Genomic DNA, 22,527 nt, shown 5'->3' on the forward strand with positions numbered 1-22,527 from the left:
TTCTCAGCGTGCAGAGGTGCTACATTTATTAACAGCAGCTCAGTCGTCAGGAGGTGGTCAGGTGAATGTGGGGGACCAGGGATTTACACCCAGAGTCCTGGTAATGGTTAGGAGAAAGATGGTGGTTTCAGTTTTGTTTAAACTAAAAAACCCTCGCCACATATAAATCATCAGACAACAGGCTGTGGTCTGCTTGACTTGTGTGTCAACAGTCAACACAGCACAGAACATGGGAAGTCTGTTACACTAACTAACCGACTTCATCACTAACTGCATGTTGAAAAATGATGCTAAAGTTAGAGACCGTCGTATTAGACATATTCTCTTCATCAGATTATAAAGCTGTTACTGCTCCTGCTCTCGGTCTTTGTGGACCAGGACACACCTGCACCAGCCTCATTCCACCTCACACAGTTCAACAGAAATGGACTTTTGCATATTGACACCAGAAGAAGTGCAGCTGTCGTTACGCACGGCTAATTTATCCCACATACCATCACTGAGGTGATACCTCAAACTTCAGAAAGACATCTGATGATGAATTACTCATCTAAAGAATTACACTGACACTTACTCACTCACCCATAAATACTTGTTAAGAATTAAACTTACACAAGCTTTTGACTCATGTTTTACAGATTTCTGTGCAGAAATAAAAACACAAGCAGGGAAACAGAACACCTGAACAAACAGGTCTGATATTTCATCTTTTCATTATTTCACCTGCACATATCTCTAGAAAAACTGTGTGAATGCTGGTCTGAGGTCGGGATGGGCATTTGAATAAATTTCCTTGATCAATCATGGGTAGAATTAACAATCAATTATCAATTAATCATTACTTTTTATATTGAAAATGCCTATGACTACTGAAGAAAGTGTTTTTCCTAAATTAAATCTTTATTCCAAGAAGAAATACAACTGAGAGTCTTTTAGACACAAGACAAAAAGGTTATCAATCATATCAAACGTTAATAAAACCTGTTAATTTAATTTTTTTAATAATATTATGTTGTTTAGTGCAGACAATTCTCCTTAAACTTCTGCTCTCTTCATATTTACCTTTGATTTCTACAACAGCTCGAAAGCTGCTCGGTTTTCTGTGTTTTTAATTTTAACAGTGCCTCCTGCTGGTCGCTGCCATGTAGTGAAAATCATTATATTGCTTCAAGACACATGACAGAACCTCGTTGATATGAACTTGTCTATTAAATTCTACGTGATCGACAAAATTCCTAGCGATAAATAAACGAGTTGAGTAATTATGCCCACTCCTAGTACCCACATTCTTCTTTAATAAACGATGAAGCAAGATCGCAGTTTATTCATTCAGCTCCAGAAATTATCCACTACCTTTATGATCCTTCTGAACCTTAGGTATCTGAAGGGATGAACATGAAGGGACAGGCTCTTCAAAAATCAAAAATGAAAAAAAAAAAAAATGTATATTGATTAGAAAAAGTGATTTAAAAAGAGATTCAACAGAAAGAAAAAAAATCAGGGAGTTAAACCCAGTTAAACCCGGTGAGTTCATGTGGTGTGACAGGAGGGTAGGAACCCAAAACGCTGCCAGGTTTTTGTTCCTACCATCTCTTTGTCTCGGTTCCTATTGGATGTGACAGCTGATATTGAGAGGAAGCGGCATGTGAAAGTAAAAAAGGAGAAGAAGAAGAAGAGGAGGAGCGCTGCCAAACTGACCAGCTCACACTCTGAATAACTGAGTGTGTGTGTGTGAGACGGTGATAATGACTCTGAGCTTATAGTCTCTGGGTTTGGTTCGTTTCATCACACACACACTCAGACAAACAGACATATCGACTAAAGGCTCAAATAAACACAAATCCACTCCACATATCGACTGAAACAAGAGCTTTATGTATACAGCTCACACACACACACACACACTGGTACGATGAAGTCATGTTGTTAGATGATACTGTTTGGGTTTGAACTGAGGAGACTGTGTGTGTGTGTGTGTGTGTGTGTGTGTGTGTGTGTGAGCAGTGAGTAATACAACCTGTAGTTTACTGTATAATAACGAACCTGCTGCGTGTAATTAATGTCTGTATTAGTCTTAAATGCATTGTTATAAGTCATTAATAAGAACAATAAAATCCTCCTCCAGCTCGACGCTTCTTCTTTTTATGTCTTTAATTCGTCAGGGAAACTTCTCCAACTGAGAAATCCATTTACAGCTGCGCAGTTAATGGACTGTAGAAACTCTTATTAATGATTTATGAACATTAATTAATTGCAGGTGACTTACTAACTTCTCCTGATGTCTCGTCAGAAACTGAGGAGCCCCGGAAGCTTTATTAATGTAATATAAACATTTATAACGGCACTATTGATGAAGACAAACTTTAGAGGAAAATTTTTATTCAAACAACAAAAAAGAAACATCAACATTTCACATTTACTTTGTTATTCTCTCTACATTTAGACTATTTTAAGATTTAGAAACAGATCAACACTGAGTCAAACTATATACAAATTATATCAACTATATCTACATTAATAAATAATACGTCTGCAGCTGTAAATGAATAAATATGTAGAAATGTGTTAAAGGACAAAGAGTCTGTCACAATAATAAATTATTGGATTATAATTATTTATGCATTAATGTGTATGTCACTTTAAAATTGCAGGGATCAGTAAAGGGATTTTATCTTGTAATAATCAAAATAAAAGTTATAAAATAAATGTAGTGGGATAGAAGTGTAAAGTAACACAAAATGAAAGTACTCAAGTAAAGTACAAATACAGTACTTTCCATGAGACAAAGGGGGATTTTCTACAACCTGGAAACCCGGACATTGTTGTTATTAAAGGCCGTGAGAACTGAAAGCACTTATCAAAACACATGCAAATAAACAAAACACAGGCAAATTAAGAAAGTGTCTTCCTCTATTTGACTACACACAGCAAATCCAAAGAGAAACCAAATGTGCAGCAAGTAGTACAAATGGTAAGAGAGGTGTTTCCAGGGGACACGAAAAAGTGACGGACACGGTTGTTGTTTGATGAGCTTAGCTCGTGGACGCTGGTCTACACCTTCATAATCACTCTGAAGTTTTTAAAACCCAACCTCCATTTCTGTTGTCGTTTTCCTGGCAGCTGTCTTCCTCTATTTGACAACACGTACGCTGCAAATACGCACAACAAAACCAGAGACGAACAGATGACATTGGAAGTATTTCAAAGGGACACAAAAAAGTGATGCACCCGGCTGGGACACGGTTGTTGTTAGATCATTTGTGACTTTTGAAGTTGTTGAAATCGGTGATTTGTCAGTAGTGTTGGAAAAGCATCGAACAACGAGAGGATCCCAGCTGGGTTCATCAGTTTTTTGCGTCCCCTGGAAACACTTTCTTCAGCAGAGAGTTGAAAAATGAGCTTAGCTCATGGACGCTGGTCTACATGTTCATAATCACTCTGAAGTTTTTAAAACTCAGCATCCATTTCTGTCGTCGTTTTCCTGGCAGCTGCGTTCCCTCAGGTTTAACCTCGAACCATACGGCGGGTGCATCATCTTATACTGAAATAACATTTTCCACTGAGAGCAGCATCTGTTTAAAGCGTCCCAAACAAAGGTTTAGATGGACACCTGCCTGCTGATATGTATTTTCCATTGCTGACATTTCTGCAGAGTCTCTGATAGACACACCTGGCTGAGATCAGACTGATGCTTTTAAGACTTTCCCTCCATCTGTCTGTCTTTGTGATAGAGAGGAAAAACAGAAACCCGCCTTTTGTTTCTGTCGCTCATTCAGCCTCTCTTTCTGGCTAACGTGCTAATGCTCCTAACAGCTTCTCTGCCTCCTTTGTGTCTGCTCTGCTCTTTAGTTTCTGATGTTCTCTGTGTTTTGTTTCTGTTGTTCTGCAGTCAGTCGGTTTTCCTGGCTCGGCCTGCTGCTCCGTCCTGCTCTCTATGTTTCAGTCCGTCTGGCTCGAATGCTAATGTTCCTACCAGCGCAGGGCTCTGATCTGTGTGAATTAATGGAGGGAAAGAAGAATGGCACTTTGTTTTGGTTCAGACTTCAGCTCCGGTCCGACTGTTCACCTCCTGTTTTCCATCACTGTTGATGTGTTCTTAGCTTTTATCTCTCTGGCAGATATGTGAAGATAAGATGCAGAATCTTGGCATCAAGTTGTTGTTTTTTTTTTTTAAGGTTAATCAGGGACGGAGAGCTAGAGTCTTCTCACATTATAAATCAGTGTGAACAGCAGAGGAGGATTGTGGGAGTCTTGTGAAAAATCACAGGCGAGGTGTGAACATTCAGACTTAAGTTTACTGTTCATTTTAACTAAACTTTGCATTAGAGTCTCTTTAGTAGACATTAGAAGACATGATGGAGAGCACAGGTAAAGATCAGGTGGAGATGATGGGAACATCGTTGGAGGAGCTGAGCCTGGAGGCAAAGATTAGAAAAGATTTGAGTTTAAAAACCTATCGTCCTTTGTCATTCTACTGCTTTTCTTGTAACAAGAAAGAGAAGAGGAAATGGCTGCAGTTGATACGTTTCAATTTTTAAAAGTTTCACGTCAACAGTTAGTTAACTAACTGTGCTAACGTTAGATAACCTTGCTAACGTTGACACCAGCTGATATAAGCTATGAGTTTTTATAGAGCAAGTCTTACTATGAACCCACATCTTAATGTTTCAGTTCTCAGTCCTTGTCCCTTTGTGGTGTTTTTTCGTCTTTGTGGTGGTCCTGTGTCTAACCAATGAGCGCTAACCAGTGGTAACGTTAGCTAGCTAATCTAACTGATGTTAGCACCTAGCAAAGATGTGGGCTCATAGCAAGAAACACCCTGTAAAACCCAAAGCTTATATCAGGGGTACCTGCTAATGTTAGCTAGGTTAGCTGGCTAACGTTAGCACCCGCTGGCATCAAACTTTTTTACAGCATTGCAGTATCTTAAAAACAGGAGAGACTCAGAGAAGTTGAACCTGGTATTTTTGTCGTCAGGATTGACCAAGACGATGATGATTTTTTGTGCTGGACCAAATCCCAGTTATTCTCTGGAAGCAGGCTGACGTCATTATGTTGTAGCTGAGGCCTTGACTTCCTGAGATAACCTGAGTGTGTGTTCAGAGGAGGGGAGATAACTGACTTCCCTTTGTGCCAGATTGTGAAATCACAAGTTGTCACCTGTTTATTCTCACACTCACACTCCAGCTGTTTCTCCTCTTTGTTCTTCAGAAATATTAATGAAAAGCAGGTTGAAAGCTGTTGAGGAGCTTTTGGGCGACAAATTCCACCAACAGACGAACACAACATAAATAGCTCATGACACATAAAGCATCGTGTTTTCTGCACTCCCACCTCCTTTCTCCTCTAACAGCAGACAAATTACACAAGTTTATACCAAACACGACTCCGCCGACGTCATCAGTCCTCCATGCTCTGCGGGATTCACTTAATCTAAATGGTGTTGCTGGATTATTAATCCACAAGCAGCTGGATTAGAGCTGCTCTTTGCTAACTGTCCAGACTCAAATCTACCGATCCGATGTCTCTTACAGGCTCTAAACATCTGTTAGTCTCCTGTGTTTAAGATCTTTTCCTGCTGTCAGGTCGTGTTAGTCTGTTCGCTGCTGCACAGTCTGATTTTGGAGAACTGAGAAGCTCTGTGAGTCTCGGCAGCTCTGCCAGATTTCCATAAACGCAGTCTCGTAATGAGCCTCTGTGACTGCAGCTGATATTCAAAGGCCAGAGCACTAACGCTTATAACCTCTGCAAACAGAAAGAGCAGCACATAAAGTTCATCACTGCAGTTTAATATCATCGGAAAAGCAGCTGATTTACTGTTTAATTTATCTGTTAACGTATTTATATTAACATTGAACCACCTGTAATAAAACTACTGAGTAACTCCAGACTGAAACAGACACAAAGCGACTGTAAACAGCTTGTGTCTCTTTGTGTCTCTTTGAGGTTGTTTTGTGTCTCTTTAAGTTTGTGTGTGCTTTATGTGTCTCTTTTTGTTGTTTGTCTCTGTCTCTTTTTGTCTCTTCGTGGTGGATTGTGTCTTTTGTGGTCATATTTTGTCTTTCTGTGGTGTTCTGTGTCTTTTTTTGTCTCTTTGTGGTGGTTTTGTGTCCCTTTTTGGGTTAGGGTTTCCGTCTCTTTGTCGTCAACTTTCCAACATGAAACACGTTGTCCAGTCATTTCAAACAGAGTCTCTGACCATAAACACCTCAGCAACCACTTAAAACTTTTTCATCCGCTCCAAAATGTGACTTTTACCAAGTCTGTAAACATAAATATATTTTATTTTGAAAATACAAACGATCTTTGTTTGATGTCTTTGTCCTGGTGGATTTTTAGTAACCATCAGGTCTTGTGGTATATTTTTGTGTCTCTGTAATTCGGTGTTGTTCAGGACTCGTTGATGATAATGAACTGATGTGACACCGTGATGCTGTGCGCTGACTCAGCAGTTTGATTTCCTCCTCAAACAGTCGTCGCTCTGACTCAGCAGGTAAAACACAGGACGCCGTTTTCCTGTCAGTCGTCCTGTTTGACATTTTATTCCTACTCGTTACGTGTGAGTGTGTTATTTTGAGTTTTTACCTTTTCTGCTTGTGTCGGGAATCGAATTCTGGACCGAAGCGACTGTTAATATTTCCTGTGTCAAGCTGACTGAGCTGACTAACAGGATCATGGATTCGTTCATTTATCTCTCCCCTTCTCCCTCTCTCTGATTAAACACCATCTGCTTTGGAGAGAGTGGAGAGGGAGGAGGAGGGGAGGAGGAGGCAGAGGGCAGGGAGACCCCTCGTTAGGGACCTCGTTAGGGACTCGGTTAGAAAGAGCCAAACCAATCTGTCCGTGAAGCTCAGCCATGTGAACAGGATCCTCCAGTTTCTCTCTCTGAGAGCACGAAGACGAACGTGAAGCCAAAACACAAACACTGAAACACACTTTTTCCAACACTTTTTTCTCCATTTTCTGTTGCCTTCGCCTGCAAAACAATATTTCCGTCACTTCAGACGCCAGCGTGGAGGCCGGATTTAAGCAGCTGGAAACAGTTGTAATTAAAGTTTAACTGTAATTGATTAAACATTTAAAAAGTGTTTATGAAGTGATTAATTATACTGACATTGTTTATTGTTGTTGTTCTGTTTTTCCCACAGTGCAGATGTGTGAACTGTAAAACACTATGTTTCACAATGTAGACACACTTCTGTTTAGAATTTAAATCAGTTCCTTAAACTTTATTAAACCACGCTGGATCCTCGTTGTAGAGAACTGAAATGAGAACTGTAACCTCCAGGTTCTGTTTTAGAGACAGACTCGTGTGACTCGTTAATATGTTTAGAAAATAACAGTAGTTCTTTAAAAAACTGTTTTATATAGTTGGTTATTCAATATTCATGTTTTTTAGCAAACATCATCTCCCATCAGGGACAGTCAAGCATCTGTGGTTAGTTCACTTGTCTGTAATAACAGCGGGAAAGTTGAGTATCCGTGGTTAGTTCTTGTGTCTATAATAACAGCTGGACATTTAAGTGTCTGTGGTTAGTTTACTTGTAATAACAGTGGGACATCAAAGCATTTATGGGTAGTTCACTTGTCTGTAATAACAGTGGGGCATTCAAGTGTCTGCTGATACATTTGTAGTTCCAGTGGGAGATGTTCAGTGTTTTTCTGAGCTCAGAAAGGAATCAGTGATTAATTTAAAATCCCAAAGGTTTCTGAGGCTCAGCTTCAGTCTCTGACTCTGACTGCACCTGAAAACTCACCTGCCTCACCTGGGAGCATTTCCTGTCACCGTGGCAACCAGCTAACGTTAGCTATCGACAGCTACACATTTTAACATTAAAGTAAACCAGAGTCAGCGTCGGGGGCTGTGATGTTTGCTTCAGTTTTCTGAGAAAATAAACAACGCACACATCTGGATACGATCAATATGAGGCTGATCGATCAGTGAGACTGTGTTATTGATCAGTGAGAATCTACAGGACTCGGTTTACACTCCAAAACCACCTCCTCCTTCCTGTCAACTGAAAAACCAGGAGACCATTAACTGTGAGTCATCCTGTGTGTGTGTGTGTGTGTGTGTGTGGATACAGAGTAATCTCATTACCTGGGTGGTCTCCAGCCTGTGACTGGTGGCTATTATATTATACTAACACACAGACACTCAAAACACATTACTACAGTATGACTCAACCCGACCGCCCCCTCAACTCTGCTTTGTGTGTGTGTGTTGTGGTATTACAGCGCAGGATTACAGTGTATTAGTGCTGTTTATCCGTCTACATTCAGCTATTGATCTGAGCCGTGAGTCTGTGTCTGTGTGAGTTTAAAGGCCTTTACACACCGAGGACGTCAACATTGTTTTGATCAGACTGGTGTTTTCCACAGAGAACGTATTACGTGAGCATTACGCAGCGAAAGAGTTTAATTAGATTTTACTGTTTGTTTGGAGCGTCCACCGGTGTGTAAAGGTCTTTAGACGCTGAGGAGGCTGGAAAAGTTTTGGAAAGTTTGGATATTTTGGCCGGTCCTTACACCGTCAGAGCTGTTTGAGTTGAGACCAGTGACAGTAAATAAAGATGGCCGACACAGTCCATGTATATAATGTCCGATGGATTTCATTTTAGAGTAGGAAAACGGAAAACAGAACGACTAGCATCTTTTTATTTTTGTTTCACGTTAACACAAGGAAAATCAGTAACAGGCTAAAAAAACGTCTGTTTCATCGTGCGTTGAATTATTTTTATTTTGTCCTGGAAGTCACCCAATGTATGATAGCACAATGGGTAAGCTAGCTCAGTCCTTTTCTGTGTTAAGGCAAATAAGCTAGCCCTAACTATCTTTGCTATTTTTGGGCAGCACAGACCAGGACTGACAACAGAAACAGTCACAGTCAGATGTGTTTCTTGCTAACTTATTTTCATTTATTGGGTGAAGATAGTCAGTTAAGGCCAACTTTATTAACGCATGATGAAACAGACTGTTTTTAAGCCTGTAACTGATTTCTTATTTTTTCTGTGTTAACATAGAACAAAAACAAACAAACCAACCAAAAAAATACTTGTCGTTCTTTGTTTTCCAATTTAAGTGTTCCAAAATGAAAATCGGCCGTTATGTACACGGACCTGACACGTCTCCACTTCCCCATTCTCCATTTGTCCATCCCTAAAACTAGCCAGCTTCTTCTTCCCTCGTCCCAGAGTCAGTGTGTTTCTGGTTAAATGTCTGAAATAAGGTCTGTGGTTTTAACACGAGCTCAAGACATTTTCAGGTTTGATTCTCCGACATAAAATGGGTCAGTAAATCCCCCACTCCTGATGTTTGAAGCTTTTACGTGTCTTAAAAAAGGCGGTTGCTAACGAGTGTCTAAATGAGACTACAGAGGTTGTCAGGGACGTTAACATGAAAACCCATCTACTCACCAGTCCACCTTTACAGCCTCGTTGTGTTTCTACTCACGCTCTTTCAAACTCTCACTAACTTTCTAAGAAGAAAGGCTTTTGTAGAAGAGCTCAGAGCTAAATGAAATGACCAGTTGGAAGCTTAGTGGTGGAGACGTTGACGTCATGTGACCGTGGTGTAGTTGGTTTATAGCCTAACGTTAGATTAGATGTGTGTCCACGTGGCTTTCTCCAATAATTAGTGAAGGATAATGACACACACACACACACACACCAGTTTACATTCTGTTGTCTCGGTTGTTAAAGCTTGTAAATCCAATTTTGTTTGCTTCTTCCTGTTTTAACTCAAAAGAAAAACACAACAATAAGTCTGTTAGTAACAGTCTGACATCTGTAAACAACATCTGTAAACAGCACTCTGTCAGAGATGCTGAGAGTTTTTCATCAGTGAGCCAGGCTAGCTGTTTCCCTCTGCTTCCAGTCTTTATGCTAAGCTAAGCTAACGGGACTCAGACAGACAGAACTTGTTCTAAACTGCTCTGTGCTGACGATGCCGTCGGTGAACAGCCGATAGTTTTCAGCCTGCAGAGAGTTGAGGGTTTAACAGACTGACTGCTGCAGGAAGGAGATTATTTCATCAGAGCAGATAAATAACTGGGCAGGAGCATCATTAAAAACTCATCAGTGAGCCGAATGAGTGTGTGTGTGTGTGTGTGTGTATGAGCGCTCGGTAATGCACTTCACTTATCAGCCAAACAGATGTGACTATTGTACTCCATTAATGAGGGTTTAGAGGAATAATTACAGCAAATGAGAGAGTGTGTGTGTGTGTGTGTGTGTGTGTGTATTTCTACTTTTCCATCTATTAAAGTCGAGCTGAGAGACAGAAACTCTGAGTTTGTGTTTTTCCAGGAAAAATATAAAACATCTCAACAGCTCCTGGTCAGATTTCCACGAATTTCGACATCGGCCACGATCACTTCTACATTAACTTCTAATTAACTAACTCCAGAGCTCAGTATCTTGATAACTGTATTAAAATTTAACATGGAATATGTCCAAATTAGTCATATATACAGTTTTACTGTAAAAGATGTGCTGGGGAAAAATAATTATAGAAATTGAGCAAAATTATTAAACCCTCTCATGTTCTGAGACAGAAACCTTGTGTAAGAATCATATATAAAGTTTATTTACTTAGATTTTAGGATTTCTGCTGCTTGAAAGAATGAATTAAAAGAAAAAAGAACTAAAAGTGAAAATGAAAAGCGTGGAGAAATGACACTGAGGTTAATGACGAGCTAACAAGAACATGAAAGAAGTTCCAATATCAAACACCTGTGTTTTAAATATATATTTCACGTCTTGCCTACAGGATGTTTTCTTACATTTCACTTCAATATCTGTTTTCATTGAAGGTTGTTGTTTGTTTTGTTTGACAGATATAAAAATGAGATGAGTTTTCTGTAGCAGTGTGTATCAGAGTTTTGTTTATCCTTTGTGCGTTGTGGCCTCAATGGATGTGGGTATATATGAATATATATCATAATGTAGTACAGTAGGGCTTGGTGTTGTGTGCCTGGAGTCAAGTGTTTTCACGATGCAATGGTTGCAACTTATTTACCACTTTCTAGGGCTTCAAAAAATCAAGACAAATCCAGGAACGAGCTCCTGGATTCTTTTGTGTTAATTTTGACACGTGCAGGAGTAAAAAGCCCAACAGGACTCTCAAACTCATCTGCAATTATCCCACAATAATCACTCTGTGAAACGTGACGCTGCCACTGTTTCATTTGCAGCCTGTGTGTAAACAGTGCTCATTAATCACAGAGTAAAGGCCGACATTATTCAAATAACAGCTGCACAAATCAACACTGGTTCAGTGGCGGCGTACACATTTAAAGACGAAGAGTTTGTGCTTAGAGTCAGCTTTTAATTTGAAAAACAAAAGACTTTGTACTGATGAATTAATGCTGTGGAAATGAACAATAAACAGACATAAACCTGTGTCAAAATAAAAGCTCAGTTCTCGCAGCAGTCGAGGAAAATAAACATATTTGAGACTTTAACCTCCAGTATCTTCCTGCTCTGACTGACGGCGTCTGACTGAACTGTTTATATATTTTTCAATCTGATGAACAGTGGTGATATCTGAGTCAGTCGACTGAATTAACTGAGTACAGTGAACGGAGACGGCTGCGTGTCTCTCAGGGAGGGATTACTGCAGATTTACCTCCACACAGCGTTAAACTCGGCGAGGGATGATGGAGGGATGATGGAGGGATGGATGATGTTTGCTGCAGCAGATGAAGGATTTAGCTTTTTATTTTCATGTTTTCACTCAGATTATGTCTTTTTTTATTTCCTCTACCTGTTAATGACGACAAGCTGGTACAGTCCCATCATATACTGCACTCTCAGTGCCTCTGCCTTTAAGAGAAAATCCATGAAGACTAAATCTGTTGTTATCACGCAGCGGGAGGAGGTCAAACACTCTAATGAATGAAATAAAGCGGTAACATGCTGATTAAATGCTAAACAGCTTTAATATAGAAACATAAAGAAGAAAAAGGAAGACAGGTTGGCGTCCAGAGTCCTCGTCTAAACCTCTGTGGTTTCAAGGAAAGATGTTGGTTTTGGTTTAACGTAACTTTTCCTGTATTCAACCAGACCAGGATCTTCCCCTGAACCTGATCCAGGAGCTGTGAGAGTCTGAACTGAACCAGAAAACTGTTTAATAACACTGGAGTCACTAAAGGTGGAATAAGAGCGATAAATGACGATGTTATACATTAAGGATTTAGTAAATAAAATGCAGCGAGGAAACACCAGAAACAGAATAAAATAAATTGAATATAGAAAAGCAAAATCAGACAATAACAGAGAAGCATTACCATAGTAAATCCTGGTCAGATTTCACCATCACTTCTACATTAACTTCTAATTAACTAACTCCAGAGCTCAGTATCTTGATGACTGTATTAAAATTTAACATGGAATATGTCCAAATTAGTCATATATACAGTTTTACTCTACATAAAGAAAAAAAAATTACAGAAATTTAATAAAATATGTAAAACTCTTTTGAGACAGAAATCTTGTGTTAGAATGATATATGTATATATATAATGTTATATATATATATATACAGTTTATTTACTTAGATTTTAGGGATTTCTGTTTGTAACTAAATTAAAGTGACAGAATGTCTCATCAGCTCCTCCTCCTTGTCTCCTCCTGTGCAGGAGATGTGGTGGATATCTACCAGAGGGAGTTCCTGGCGTTGAGGGAGCGCCTCCACTCGGCGGAGCAGGAGAACCTGCGGCGCTCCAAAGAGCTGAACCTGGTCCTGGAGGAGATCAAGAGGGCCATCGCTGAGAAACAGGCGCTCAGAGACATCAACCGCACCTGGAGCAGCCTCTCAGGTTAGTCCGGTCTGAGGGGGACGAGAGGAAGTCTCACCTGGTCCGGTCCACTGACATCTGGTCTCAATTCATCTTGTCTAACCTGGCCTAATGTGGTCTAATTTGACAGGATGATCTGGTCTAATCTATAGTCCCTAACCTGGTCTAACCTGGTCTAATCTGGTCTCTGGTCTCAGTTTGTGTAATCTAATCTAAACTGGCCTCCCTTGGGTTTAACCTGGTCTAACATAAAGTTTACCTGGTCTCATCTGGACTCACCTGGTCTCATCTGGTTCTGTTTTCAGAGGAGACGAGGCTGAAGCTGTGGAATGTGAGCAGCAGTAAAAACGTCCTGCAGCTTCCCTCCATCTTCCATCACCTTCCTCACCTGCTGAACCGAGAGGACAGTCTGCAGCCGGCGGTTCACCTGGGCCAGGGACGCACCGGAGGTAAGACCAGAACCTGGATCCTGTTTTTATCAAAAGTCAGAAACATATTAAAATGATTAAAGTGAGTCCCTGGGTTAAAATAAGTTTGGAAGTGAGGTACGAAGGCGTCAACCTGCATCAGATAAACCGTCACACACCTGCACTCTGGTGCCTCAGGGGCTCCTGTGTGAACCAGCAGCCCAGGCACAGTGCACCCTCCCTGGGGTAACAGCTCAGCGAGGCCCCCACTGATATAAACAAAATAAAACAAAACATCTCTGACCAACCAGGCTGGACCAAGGTCACTGAGTGTGTGTGTGTGGTGTGTGTGTGTGTGTGTGTCAGGTTTAGTTTATTTATTTCTGCTTAGTAAACCATTTTCTGACACGGCTGCTTTACACAGAGGGCATAAATACAGATAAAACCAGGGAGAACAAACACATCAGAAAATTTAAGATATTAATGTGTGTGTGTGTGTGTGTGTGTGTGTGTGTCTTTGCAGTCAAATGTATTTACGATGCACTCTGAGTAAAACAGGTTAGTCAGTGGATGGAAAGTGTTTTATGTTGCAGTGAAGGACAGAGAGATAACAACCCAGAAACACAGCAACAAATTTATATATGTTTATCTGTGTGTGTGTGTGTGTGTGTGTGTGTGTGTGTGTGTGACAAATCTGATTTATGTTTAAAATCTTTAAAACAAAACAGACTCAGTGTTTTTTTTTCCTGGAGCATCAAAGAGAGAAAAACAAGTTAAACAGAGGCTTGTAAATTTACAGATAGAAGACCTGAGGGGTTGTGTGTCTGTGTGTGTCTGTGTGTGTCTGTGTGCATTTATGTTCCTTTTTATCAGCCCACTTTGACCTCTGACCTCTGTTTTTCCCAGCCTGGTTCAGCCTGATTTGTCCTGGTTCAGTCTGGTTACAGACTGAACTACTGGGAGGCTTTTAATTTGAAACATCTGCGCAGGAAGTGTTAGCTTAAATCAAAATAAATAAATAAAGTGAAACAGGAACAAATTGAGAGCGTATTTCTTGGGAACTCGTATACCCTGAACTGCCTGTTGGCTCGGTGTATTTCCTGGGAACTTGTCATACTCCTCAATCCTTCATATCAACCCACTGGCTGTGGCTATATGCTGGAAACACTGCGCTCTTCCAGTTTCTTTTTACGTAACTGTCGGATATGTCTATTTCCTGAGAACATTTCATATTCCTGAGTCCTTTAACCAACCCAGTGGCTGTGGATACTTCCTGGAAACACTGCTCGAGCAACACTCGAAACCCTCAGCGTATAATCAGCCTGCTCTGACCTTTGACCTTTGACCCCCTTAGTGTCTTTATTCTTCCTCTGTTTTCTCTGCAGCTTCTCCTCCGCCTGTGGCGCTAAAGGAGCACTCCACCTAAAAACTGTTTACACCCGTGTGTGTGTGTGTGTGTGTGTGTGTTTGTATTTACAGTCTCCATAGTGATGGGAGTTCCCAGCGTGAAGAGGGAGGTCCACTCCTACCTGACCGACACCCTCAGCTCTCTCATGTCGGAGCTCAGCGCCGCCGAGAAGGACGACTGCGTCATCGTCGTCCTCATCGCCGAGGTCAGTGTGTGTGTGGATAACTGGCCGTCAGCGGTGTGAAAGTGTGTGTTGATGCGTGTGCTCCCTCGCATGCTTTGTAAAGGTCAATGGTTTAACTAATGAACCCCAACACACACACACACACACAGAGTGATAATGTGTCTGACTGTGTGTTTAGCAGCCGTGCTGAAGCTGCAGGGAGGTAAAACAACTGATGACGTGTGTGTGTTGAAACGTTCAAGCCGTGAAATCACAATCATAAAGTGTGTGTTTATTCTCATTTACATCACATCAGAGAGAGTGTGTGTGTGTGTGTGTGTGTGTGTGTTTGCAGCAACAGTGATGAAGGTCACACTGTGTCACAGCTGAGTTCTCTTACAGTGATGCCACTGCTACATCGTTATTTTGAATCTGAAACTTTATTCAAAAAAGGATTTTGTCTGGTTTTTACAGATTTTAATCACTTTGTTTTGGTGTGGTTAATTGTGCTTAATTTGGCTCCCAGTAAAAACCTCCTGGACAATGATCACTGAAAGAATCCTAACCTAAAACAAGCTAGGCTAACGTTAGCAGCAGCTTAGCTAACAGCCGAAAAGAGCTAGAAAAACACAGATTTTTAACATCAAACTGTTTTATTCAGTGTTTTTACTTATTTTAATCACTTGTTCAGTTTGTTTTGGAGAGGAGGAGATCTGTGTGGATAATTTGACTCCTGGTAAAAAACTCCTGATCGGTTGACACTGAAGGATCCAAACCTAAAAACAAGCTAGCAGCAGCTCAGCTAACAGCCTGCAGCCCCTAACTGACATCAATTTTTAACGTGAAACTGTTTTATTCAATGTTTTTACTTATTTTAATTACTTGTTCGGTTTGTTTTGGAAAGGAGGAGAGCTGTGTGGATAATTCACCTCCTGGTAAAAACCTCCTGAATGAATGAAAACTGAAGGAATCTTGATCTAAAATTAAGCTGGGCTAATGTTAGCAGCAGTTCAGCTAACAGTCAGTAGCCCCTTTCTATCATCATGTGGTTGCCAAAAAGCGCTGGAAAATGCTAGTTTTTAAAGAGAAATTGTTTTTACTGTATTTACTCATTTTAATCACTTGGTCTGTTTGTTTTGGAGAGGAGGAGAACTGTGTGAATATTTTGGCTTCCAGTAAAAACCACCTGAACAATGAACACAAAGGAGCCTCAACTAAAAAACAAGCTAGCTGACATTAGCGGCAGCTCAGCTAACATCCAAAGAGTGCCGGAAAAATGCAGATTTTTAACGTGAAATTTTACGTTTTAATAATCAGGTCTTTTTGTTTTGAAGAGGAGGATAATTCAACTCCTGGTAAAAATCTCCTGAACCATGAACACTGAAGGAATCTACCCTACACAATATTAGACATGTGGTTTTAATGTTGTGGCTGATCAGTGTTAATGTAAATCTTCACACACACCTCATAAAGTTTCATTTTCATGCTAAACTAAACTAAACTAAAAGAACTCTTATAGGTTTCTACTGTACCAGTAGAAACCAGGAAGTTCATCTCACACAATCTGAACAGAAACTTCTCTGTTCAGAATCAGAACATTATTCTTTCTGAGAGTTATGAGAAGTTTGCTGAAAAGTAAAAGCTGCAGTCCAACAAAACAAACCAGACTCTCTGTGGGAGTGAACCTCCAACCATAAGTCCTATGTTGGACTCCAAAAGATGTTTTTCTGGACTGGTTTATGGGTCCACATCCAGCAGTGTGTTTCTGTCACAGTCAGGTTCAGTGATTTTACAACATTTCCTTTACTCCCATGTTTCTGTTTCCGTGCTCCCTCCTCTCTGTTCTCTGTTCTGTTCTGTTTGTTTTCATTTGTTTCTCCATTTGTCATCTTGATATCTTTTTTCTTTTTTCCTCCAGGCTGATATAATATTTAAAATCCCCTCAGGGTTTTTTTGTTTTTATCACACACTTTTCAATTTCCCCCCTATTTTTATTTCCTCACTCATGGATTAAGACTGAGCCGGTTCAGGTTCGGAGTCCGCAGATGTAGAATAAACTTGTCACGTAGCGTCTCAGCAGGGTTTTTGTGTTTGCAGACGAACAATGAGCAGCAAAAGCACTTAAAGCTTTTAAAGTGGAGGGATGTGTAACATGAATATTACATGACTGAAGCGTGTTTGTGCTGAGGAACACGTGACGTAACGCAGCACATGAACACAAATCCTCAGAGCAGACGGCCACACTTCTTACTTCACACGAACACGAACACGTCTGATATCAGTGTTATGTCGCTGTGTATGTTTACACGCACAAAGATTACACTTTTAATCTGAATATAACAATATTTAGAGCTGGATTTTGGTCGTGTAAACAACATATTCCATTTTGATATTACAAATTTAACATCTCTGGATTAAGACGTGGGATTGGGGATGGGACGAGATACGATTTTATCGCCCATTGCAATAAAAAAAACACTCAAAATAAGTTTGTAGTGAATTTCCATCATCTGGATAATTGAGCTGCGTCTTTCCTGTCATTCCTAAATACTAAGCCTGTCACCAGGGCTGAAGCCTCTATCTAAATGTTTGTTACGTTATGATGCTGTTTTGGTCACCGGTGAATTAAGCTAACGTTAGCCAGGGAATGTCATATAACAGGCTGAATAAAAGGGACAAATGAGACAGACCCAGATCCACAGATGCTGGTGCAACCTGAAAAACTGTGAGCAGGTGTGCTGAAGAGAACTGGAGCTTCTTCAAGAGGGGTCACAGCAAATACTGATCTGATTTCAGAGTTTTTTCTCTGAACTGCACTTTAGATAAAGTTAAATAAACAAAGGTTTAACTCACTGCTCTCCACTGACAAACAGACAGAGGGCTTTTATTGTGAAACATCAACAGGAAGTGCAGCGTGTTACAGTCATATAATGAAAAATGCTGCACTTTTAAAACTATGGTTAAAATAAATCACACTACACCAATAAAGCTTGACTGGTCCTATTAAAAAAACAATTCACAGCTTCTGTTTTTGATCTGGATCGTTCTGGGTCCAAGTTGATCACATGACCTTCAGACTGATGCTGGTCCTCGTGGATTCAGTGTCCACCTCAGCGTCTTTCAGGCCTCGCTGCTGCTTCAGAGGCGTCTCCAGAACTCCTCAGGGGGAAACTTGTGATATTGGAGAATGTTTTTTTTTTTCTGCGTTTGCTCCAGAAACTTTATTATAAACTGAGAGGGAGAGGAGCTCTGTGTAAACACCGACAGAGAGAAGTGAGACTCGTCTCCTCCGAGCTGCCGTCTGCTCCTCGTTAAAGCTGAGCTCTGTGGTAAGCTCCACCCAGCTGGCACCTCCAGGTCGCCAAAACAAACCACAGAAACTCTCTGCAGAGGCCGAGACCCAAACGGCTGGAAACATGTGTGACCCCGCGGCGACCTCCAGAGCCAGATGATCGGGTCCCACGGGAGCCCCGCCGGCTCGCCTGATTGGCCGAGCGGGAGGCTGAACTCTGATGTCATCTATTGCTTAAGTTGTTGTTGACGTTCAAGTTGGAACATTTGTGTGTGTGTGTGTGTGTTTTGTTGCATAAATATGATCCAAGTGTGTGGATTTGGAGTGTGTGTTTCTGCTAATGTGTTTTGTCCTCAGGGGCCACCGTAGTTTGTGAACATCCTGTTGAGCTAAACACAAACTTTTCTCTCTCTCTTTGTGTGTGTGTGTGTGTGTGTGTGTGTGTGTGTGTGTTCAGGCTGACCAGCAGTACGCCAGCAGTGTAGCCGACAACCTGAAGCGCCTGTAAGTCCACCTGTGATGATGGGATGCCGTTTCTATGGCAACAGGCATGAGAGGAATGCACCCCCTGTGTGTGCGTGTGCCTGTTGTGTTTGATGTCGGCTCGTACACGGAAGCGTTTGATCGCCGCCGTATGTGAACAGCTGTGACTGTGTGTGTGTGTGTGTGTGTGTGTGTCAGTGTCATTGTTCACAGTGTGTAGTCAAAGTGCAGCATGTTAATGCATGATTAATTACTAACACACACACACACACACACACACAGCAGGATAAACTGTGTCAGCAGCAGGAACCTTTTTGTTAAGTCTTCACTTCACTTTCATCCTCCTTTCCTTATTTACTCATCCCTCCTTACCCTTACTTCCTCCTTTCCTTCCTCACCTCCTCCACCCCATCCCTTCATTCCTTTCTTTCCTTTCCTCTTTTAGCTCCTTTCCTTTTTCCCTTCGTTCCTCCTCCTTTCTTCGTCTTTGATCCTATTTTGCTTCCTTTTTTATCTTCCTCTTCTTTCATTTCTTCAGCCTCCTTTCCTTCCTTCCCTCCTTTCCTTTTCCTTCCTTACACCCTTCTTCTTCTTCTCTATCACCCTCTCTTTCCCTTCTTTTCTTTTCCTCTCAGCCTCTGCCTTTCCTCCCTTCCTTTCTGACTTTGCTTCCCGTTTTACCTTCATCTTCTTTTTCTTTCATTTCTTCATCCCCCTTTCCTTCCTTACCTCCTACACTCTACCTCCTTCATTCCTCATCTTTCTTGTCCTCTTTCCCTCCTTTCCTCTTTATATCCTTGATTCCTTCTTTTCCTTTCCTCGTCTTTCGTCGTCCTTTTCTTTCTAACATTTTAACTTATCCATCCATCTTTCCTTTCCTTTCCTTTTCTTTCCTTACACCCTTCTTCTTTATCACCCTTTCTTTCCCTTCTTTTTCTCCTCCTCCTCCTTGCCTCTCCCTCTCACATTCTTCTTTCTTTCTTTACCTCACCTTTTCCTCCCACTCTACTTTCTCTTTCTTTTCATCCTCCTTTCCTATCCTCCCTTCGTATCATCATTTTCCTCTGTACCTCCTTCTCTCCACCCTTCTTTTTTCCCCTCCTTCCTTCTCCTCTCTCTTTTTTTCTTTCACAGTTTTCAGTTTCAACATTTCTTCAGTTTTTTTTTTACTCTGACATTTGTGAAAATCAAGCGACGGCAAAATTACTAATGAGAGACAGGTGTTTAAATTACTCTCTCTCTCTCTCTCTCTCTCTCTCTCTCCATCATCATCCTCTCTTTCTCTGTGCTTCAGTTTTCCAGCAGAGATTCAGTCGGGTCTGTTGGAGGTCGTCTCTCCGTCCGTCCACTTCTACCCCGACTTCTCCCGACTCCGAGAGTCCTTCGGGGACCCAAAGGAGAGAGTCAGGTCTGTACATGTGTGTGTTAATGTGTGTGTGTCTGTGTGTGTGTGACTGTGTGTTAATGTGTGTGTTTTGTGTCTGGGTAAAAACCAGCTCTTGGTTTATTTAACACTTTTCCAACAGCATGAGTCAGTCTGTGGAACAACCTTGTGTGTTTTTGTGTGTGTGGTTTCACTACAGGAAACTCCTCTTTCACTATAAAAGTCTTTTTTAATAACCGCACAAAGTGAATCATCAGATTTATTTTTCTCTCCGTACCTGTTCAGTCCAGTGGAAGATGCTCTTTAAGATAAATAAATACAAATCAATGTTTTCTCTTTTGTCACGTTTTATAAACATAGATTTTCACAGCTTTGGTAAAGTTTTAATGTAAAACCTTCATTAGTGCTGGACCTGAACCCTGTCACACTGAGGACTGTCTCTCCTGCTGGGCTGCTGACAGTGTCCTGATTAGATGAGGTGAGACCAGATTAGACCAGGTAAAACCAGGTTAGATTAGATCATGGTAACACAGATCAATCCACGTGCAGCCACGTTAAACTAGCTCATACTAGTTACATGGTTGGACTCAGACTGGACCAGGTTAGACTAGATTAGATTGATCCTTTACCACAGAGATCCATTCAGCCTGCTGTCCTCTGGACATACGGAGAGGCAGATTAATCCAGGTCAAACCAGATTAGACCAGGTTAGACTAGATTCATCCTGTACCTCAGAGAGAACAGGTGAGGCACAGTAAAGCCAAGTTAGACCGAGTTAGACCACATTCTATTTGGTTTAAACCAGGTTATTTACTTTCCTGAGTGTCGTGTTTCCTCATAATGTTTTTCTTCGAGTCCTTGTAGTTAAATGAACTGATCATGATGATCAGCTCTTCCTCCATTTGTTTACATTTGTTTTTGTAGTTAAGGAACTGCTGTGTCACGTATCAGAGGAAATTTGCATCATGCTGCCAGAAAAGTCTTGAATTGCAGCCTGTGTTCAGTCTTTGAGTCCGGTGATCTTCCTCCTCAGTGTGCGTTTCCAGGTGTTTCCAGGTGTCGTGGAGTACGACTGCATGTGTTCTCAGGCTCAGGTGCATCGTGGGTAATGTAGGCGTCAGGTTTTTTAACCTCTCTGGAATCTGGAATCCTTAAATACGTCCGTGATTCACACTCGTGCTCATCCGACATCTTGTTATTTAAACCGAAGTAACCGCCGGCAACCTGCTGTGAATTCTGGGAATTAGCACCACAGGTCATGACAGACCAATCAGATTTCTCGGATGAAACAAACCGAGTCGCCGCTTCGTCAGTTTCTCTTCTAAACTTTGTTCTGATTTAAACCAACGGCTTCTCCTCCTTTAACTTCAGAAGAAAAAAAAAACCTGCAGTTTATCATAAATTACAGCTCACACACACACACACACACACACACACACACACACCGTTACCCAACTTTCTCTGATTTCTGGAGATGATAAATCACACACACATACACACACCAGGTATAACATTAAGAGACTGCTGTGTGTGTGTGTGTGTGTGTGTGTCAGTGTGTGTGTGTGTGTGTGTGTGTGTTTAACCGCTCCCCAGGCGTCTGTCAGGCTGTCATGGCTAATTCATGAGGCTCTGAACCACGCTGAGCGAGCTAACTAGACACACACACACTCACTCACACACACACACTTTCACAGACACACAATATGCACACACACACACATACACACACACACACACACACACACTCTCGCCTTCTCGTCTCCTTGACAGCATCGTTTTAAAAGCGAACACACACACACATCCCTAACACACACTCTCTCCACCTTCGAGGGTCAGTATGCAGATCGAGGAGGTGACATCATGTTCGTTAACGAACTGGGGCCCCGCCCCCATTTGGCCCTGTTCCCGTGGTAACGCAGGAAGGAAGGATGGAGGGAGGAGAGGAGAGGAGGTGAAGAAAGAATCACATAAAGGAGGGAAAGGAGGAAGAAAGGAAGACAAGGAGATGGAGGGCGGAGGGGAGGAGAGTGAGTCACAGCCCGACGGATGAAGGGGAGGAGGAGGAGAGGATGGAGAGAGAGGGATGAGGAGAACAGGAGGAAGGAGGATGGAGGGATGTGACTAATTGGATGAAGGTTTAAGACGATAAACTTCGTGTCATCGGAAAGATTCAGAGCAAATTCAACCTTTAAATTCATCTTTCCTTCTCTACCTCTTTCTCCTCTTCATCCTCCTTTCCTTCCTTCCTTCCCTCCTCCACTTTGCCTCCTTCATTCCTTTTTTTCCTCTCCTCTTCTGCCTCCTTTCTTTTTCATCCTTGGTTCTTTCCTCCTCCTTTTCTTTCTGACGCTTTCTTTTCCCTCCCTCCCTCTCCTTCCTTACACCTCCTCTTTTCTCTTTCCTCCTCTTGTCTCCTTTATTTTCTTTCCCTCCTTTTCTTTCTTGTCCTCCTTTCCCTTTTTCCTCCATGCCTCCTCCTTTTCTTTCCTTATCTTCCTCCTCCCTTCCCTTTCTTGTTTTTCTGTCCTCTTTATTTTCTTTTATTTTCTGTATATTTGTTTTTATTTACATTTTTGAACCAGATACAGAGA

The 22,527-nt window shown here is 41.4% G+C and overlaps 1 protein-coding gene across 1 annotated transcript in view; it reads left to right on the plus strand.

Moving 5' to 3' along the window:
- Positions 1–22,527, plus strand: part of mgat4b (alpha-1,3-mannosyl-glycoprotein 4-beta-N-acetylglucosaminyltransferase B) — an 86,571-nt gene that overhangs the window by 29,051 nt on the left and 34,993 nt on the right. Inside the window, exons 2-6 of the mRNA XM_018662034.2 lie at positions 12,641–12,820; positions 13,105–13,248; positions 14,686–14,819; positions 18,527–18,573; positions 19,847–19,960. Of these exons, the coding sequence (XP_018517550.1) occupies positions 12,641–12,820; positions 13,105–13,248; positions 14,686–14,819; positions 18,527–18,573; positions 19,847–19,960 (619 nt within the window). The remainder of the gene's footprint in view (positions 1–12,640; positions 12,821–13,104; positions 13,249–14,685; positions 14,820–18,526; positions 18,574–19,846; positions 19,961–22,527) is intronic.

Source organism: Lates calcarifer, linkage group LG8, assembly GCF_001640805.2.
Source record: "Lates calcarifer isolate ASB-BC8 linkage group LG8, TLL_Latcal_v3, whole genome shotgun sequence".
Lineage (NCBI taxonomy): Eukaryota > Metazoa > Chordata > Actinopteri > Centropomidae > Lates > Lates calcarifer.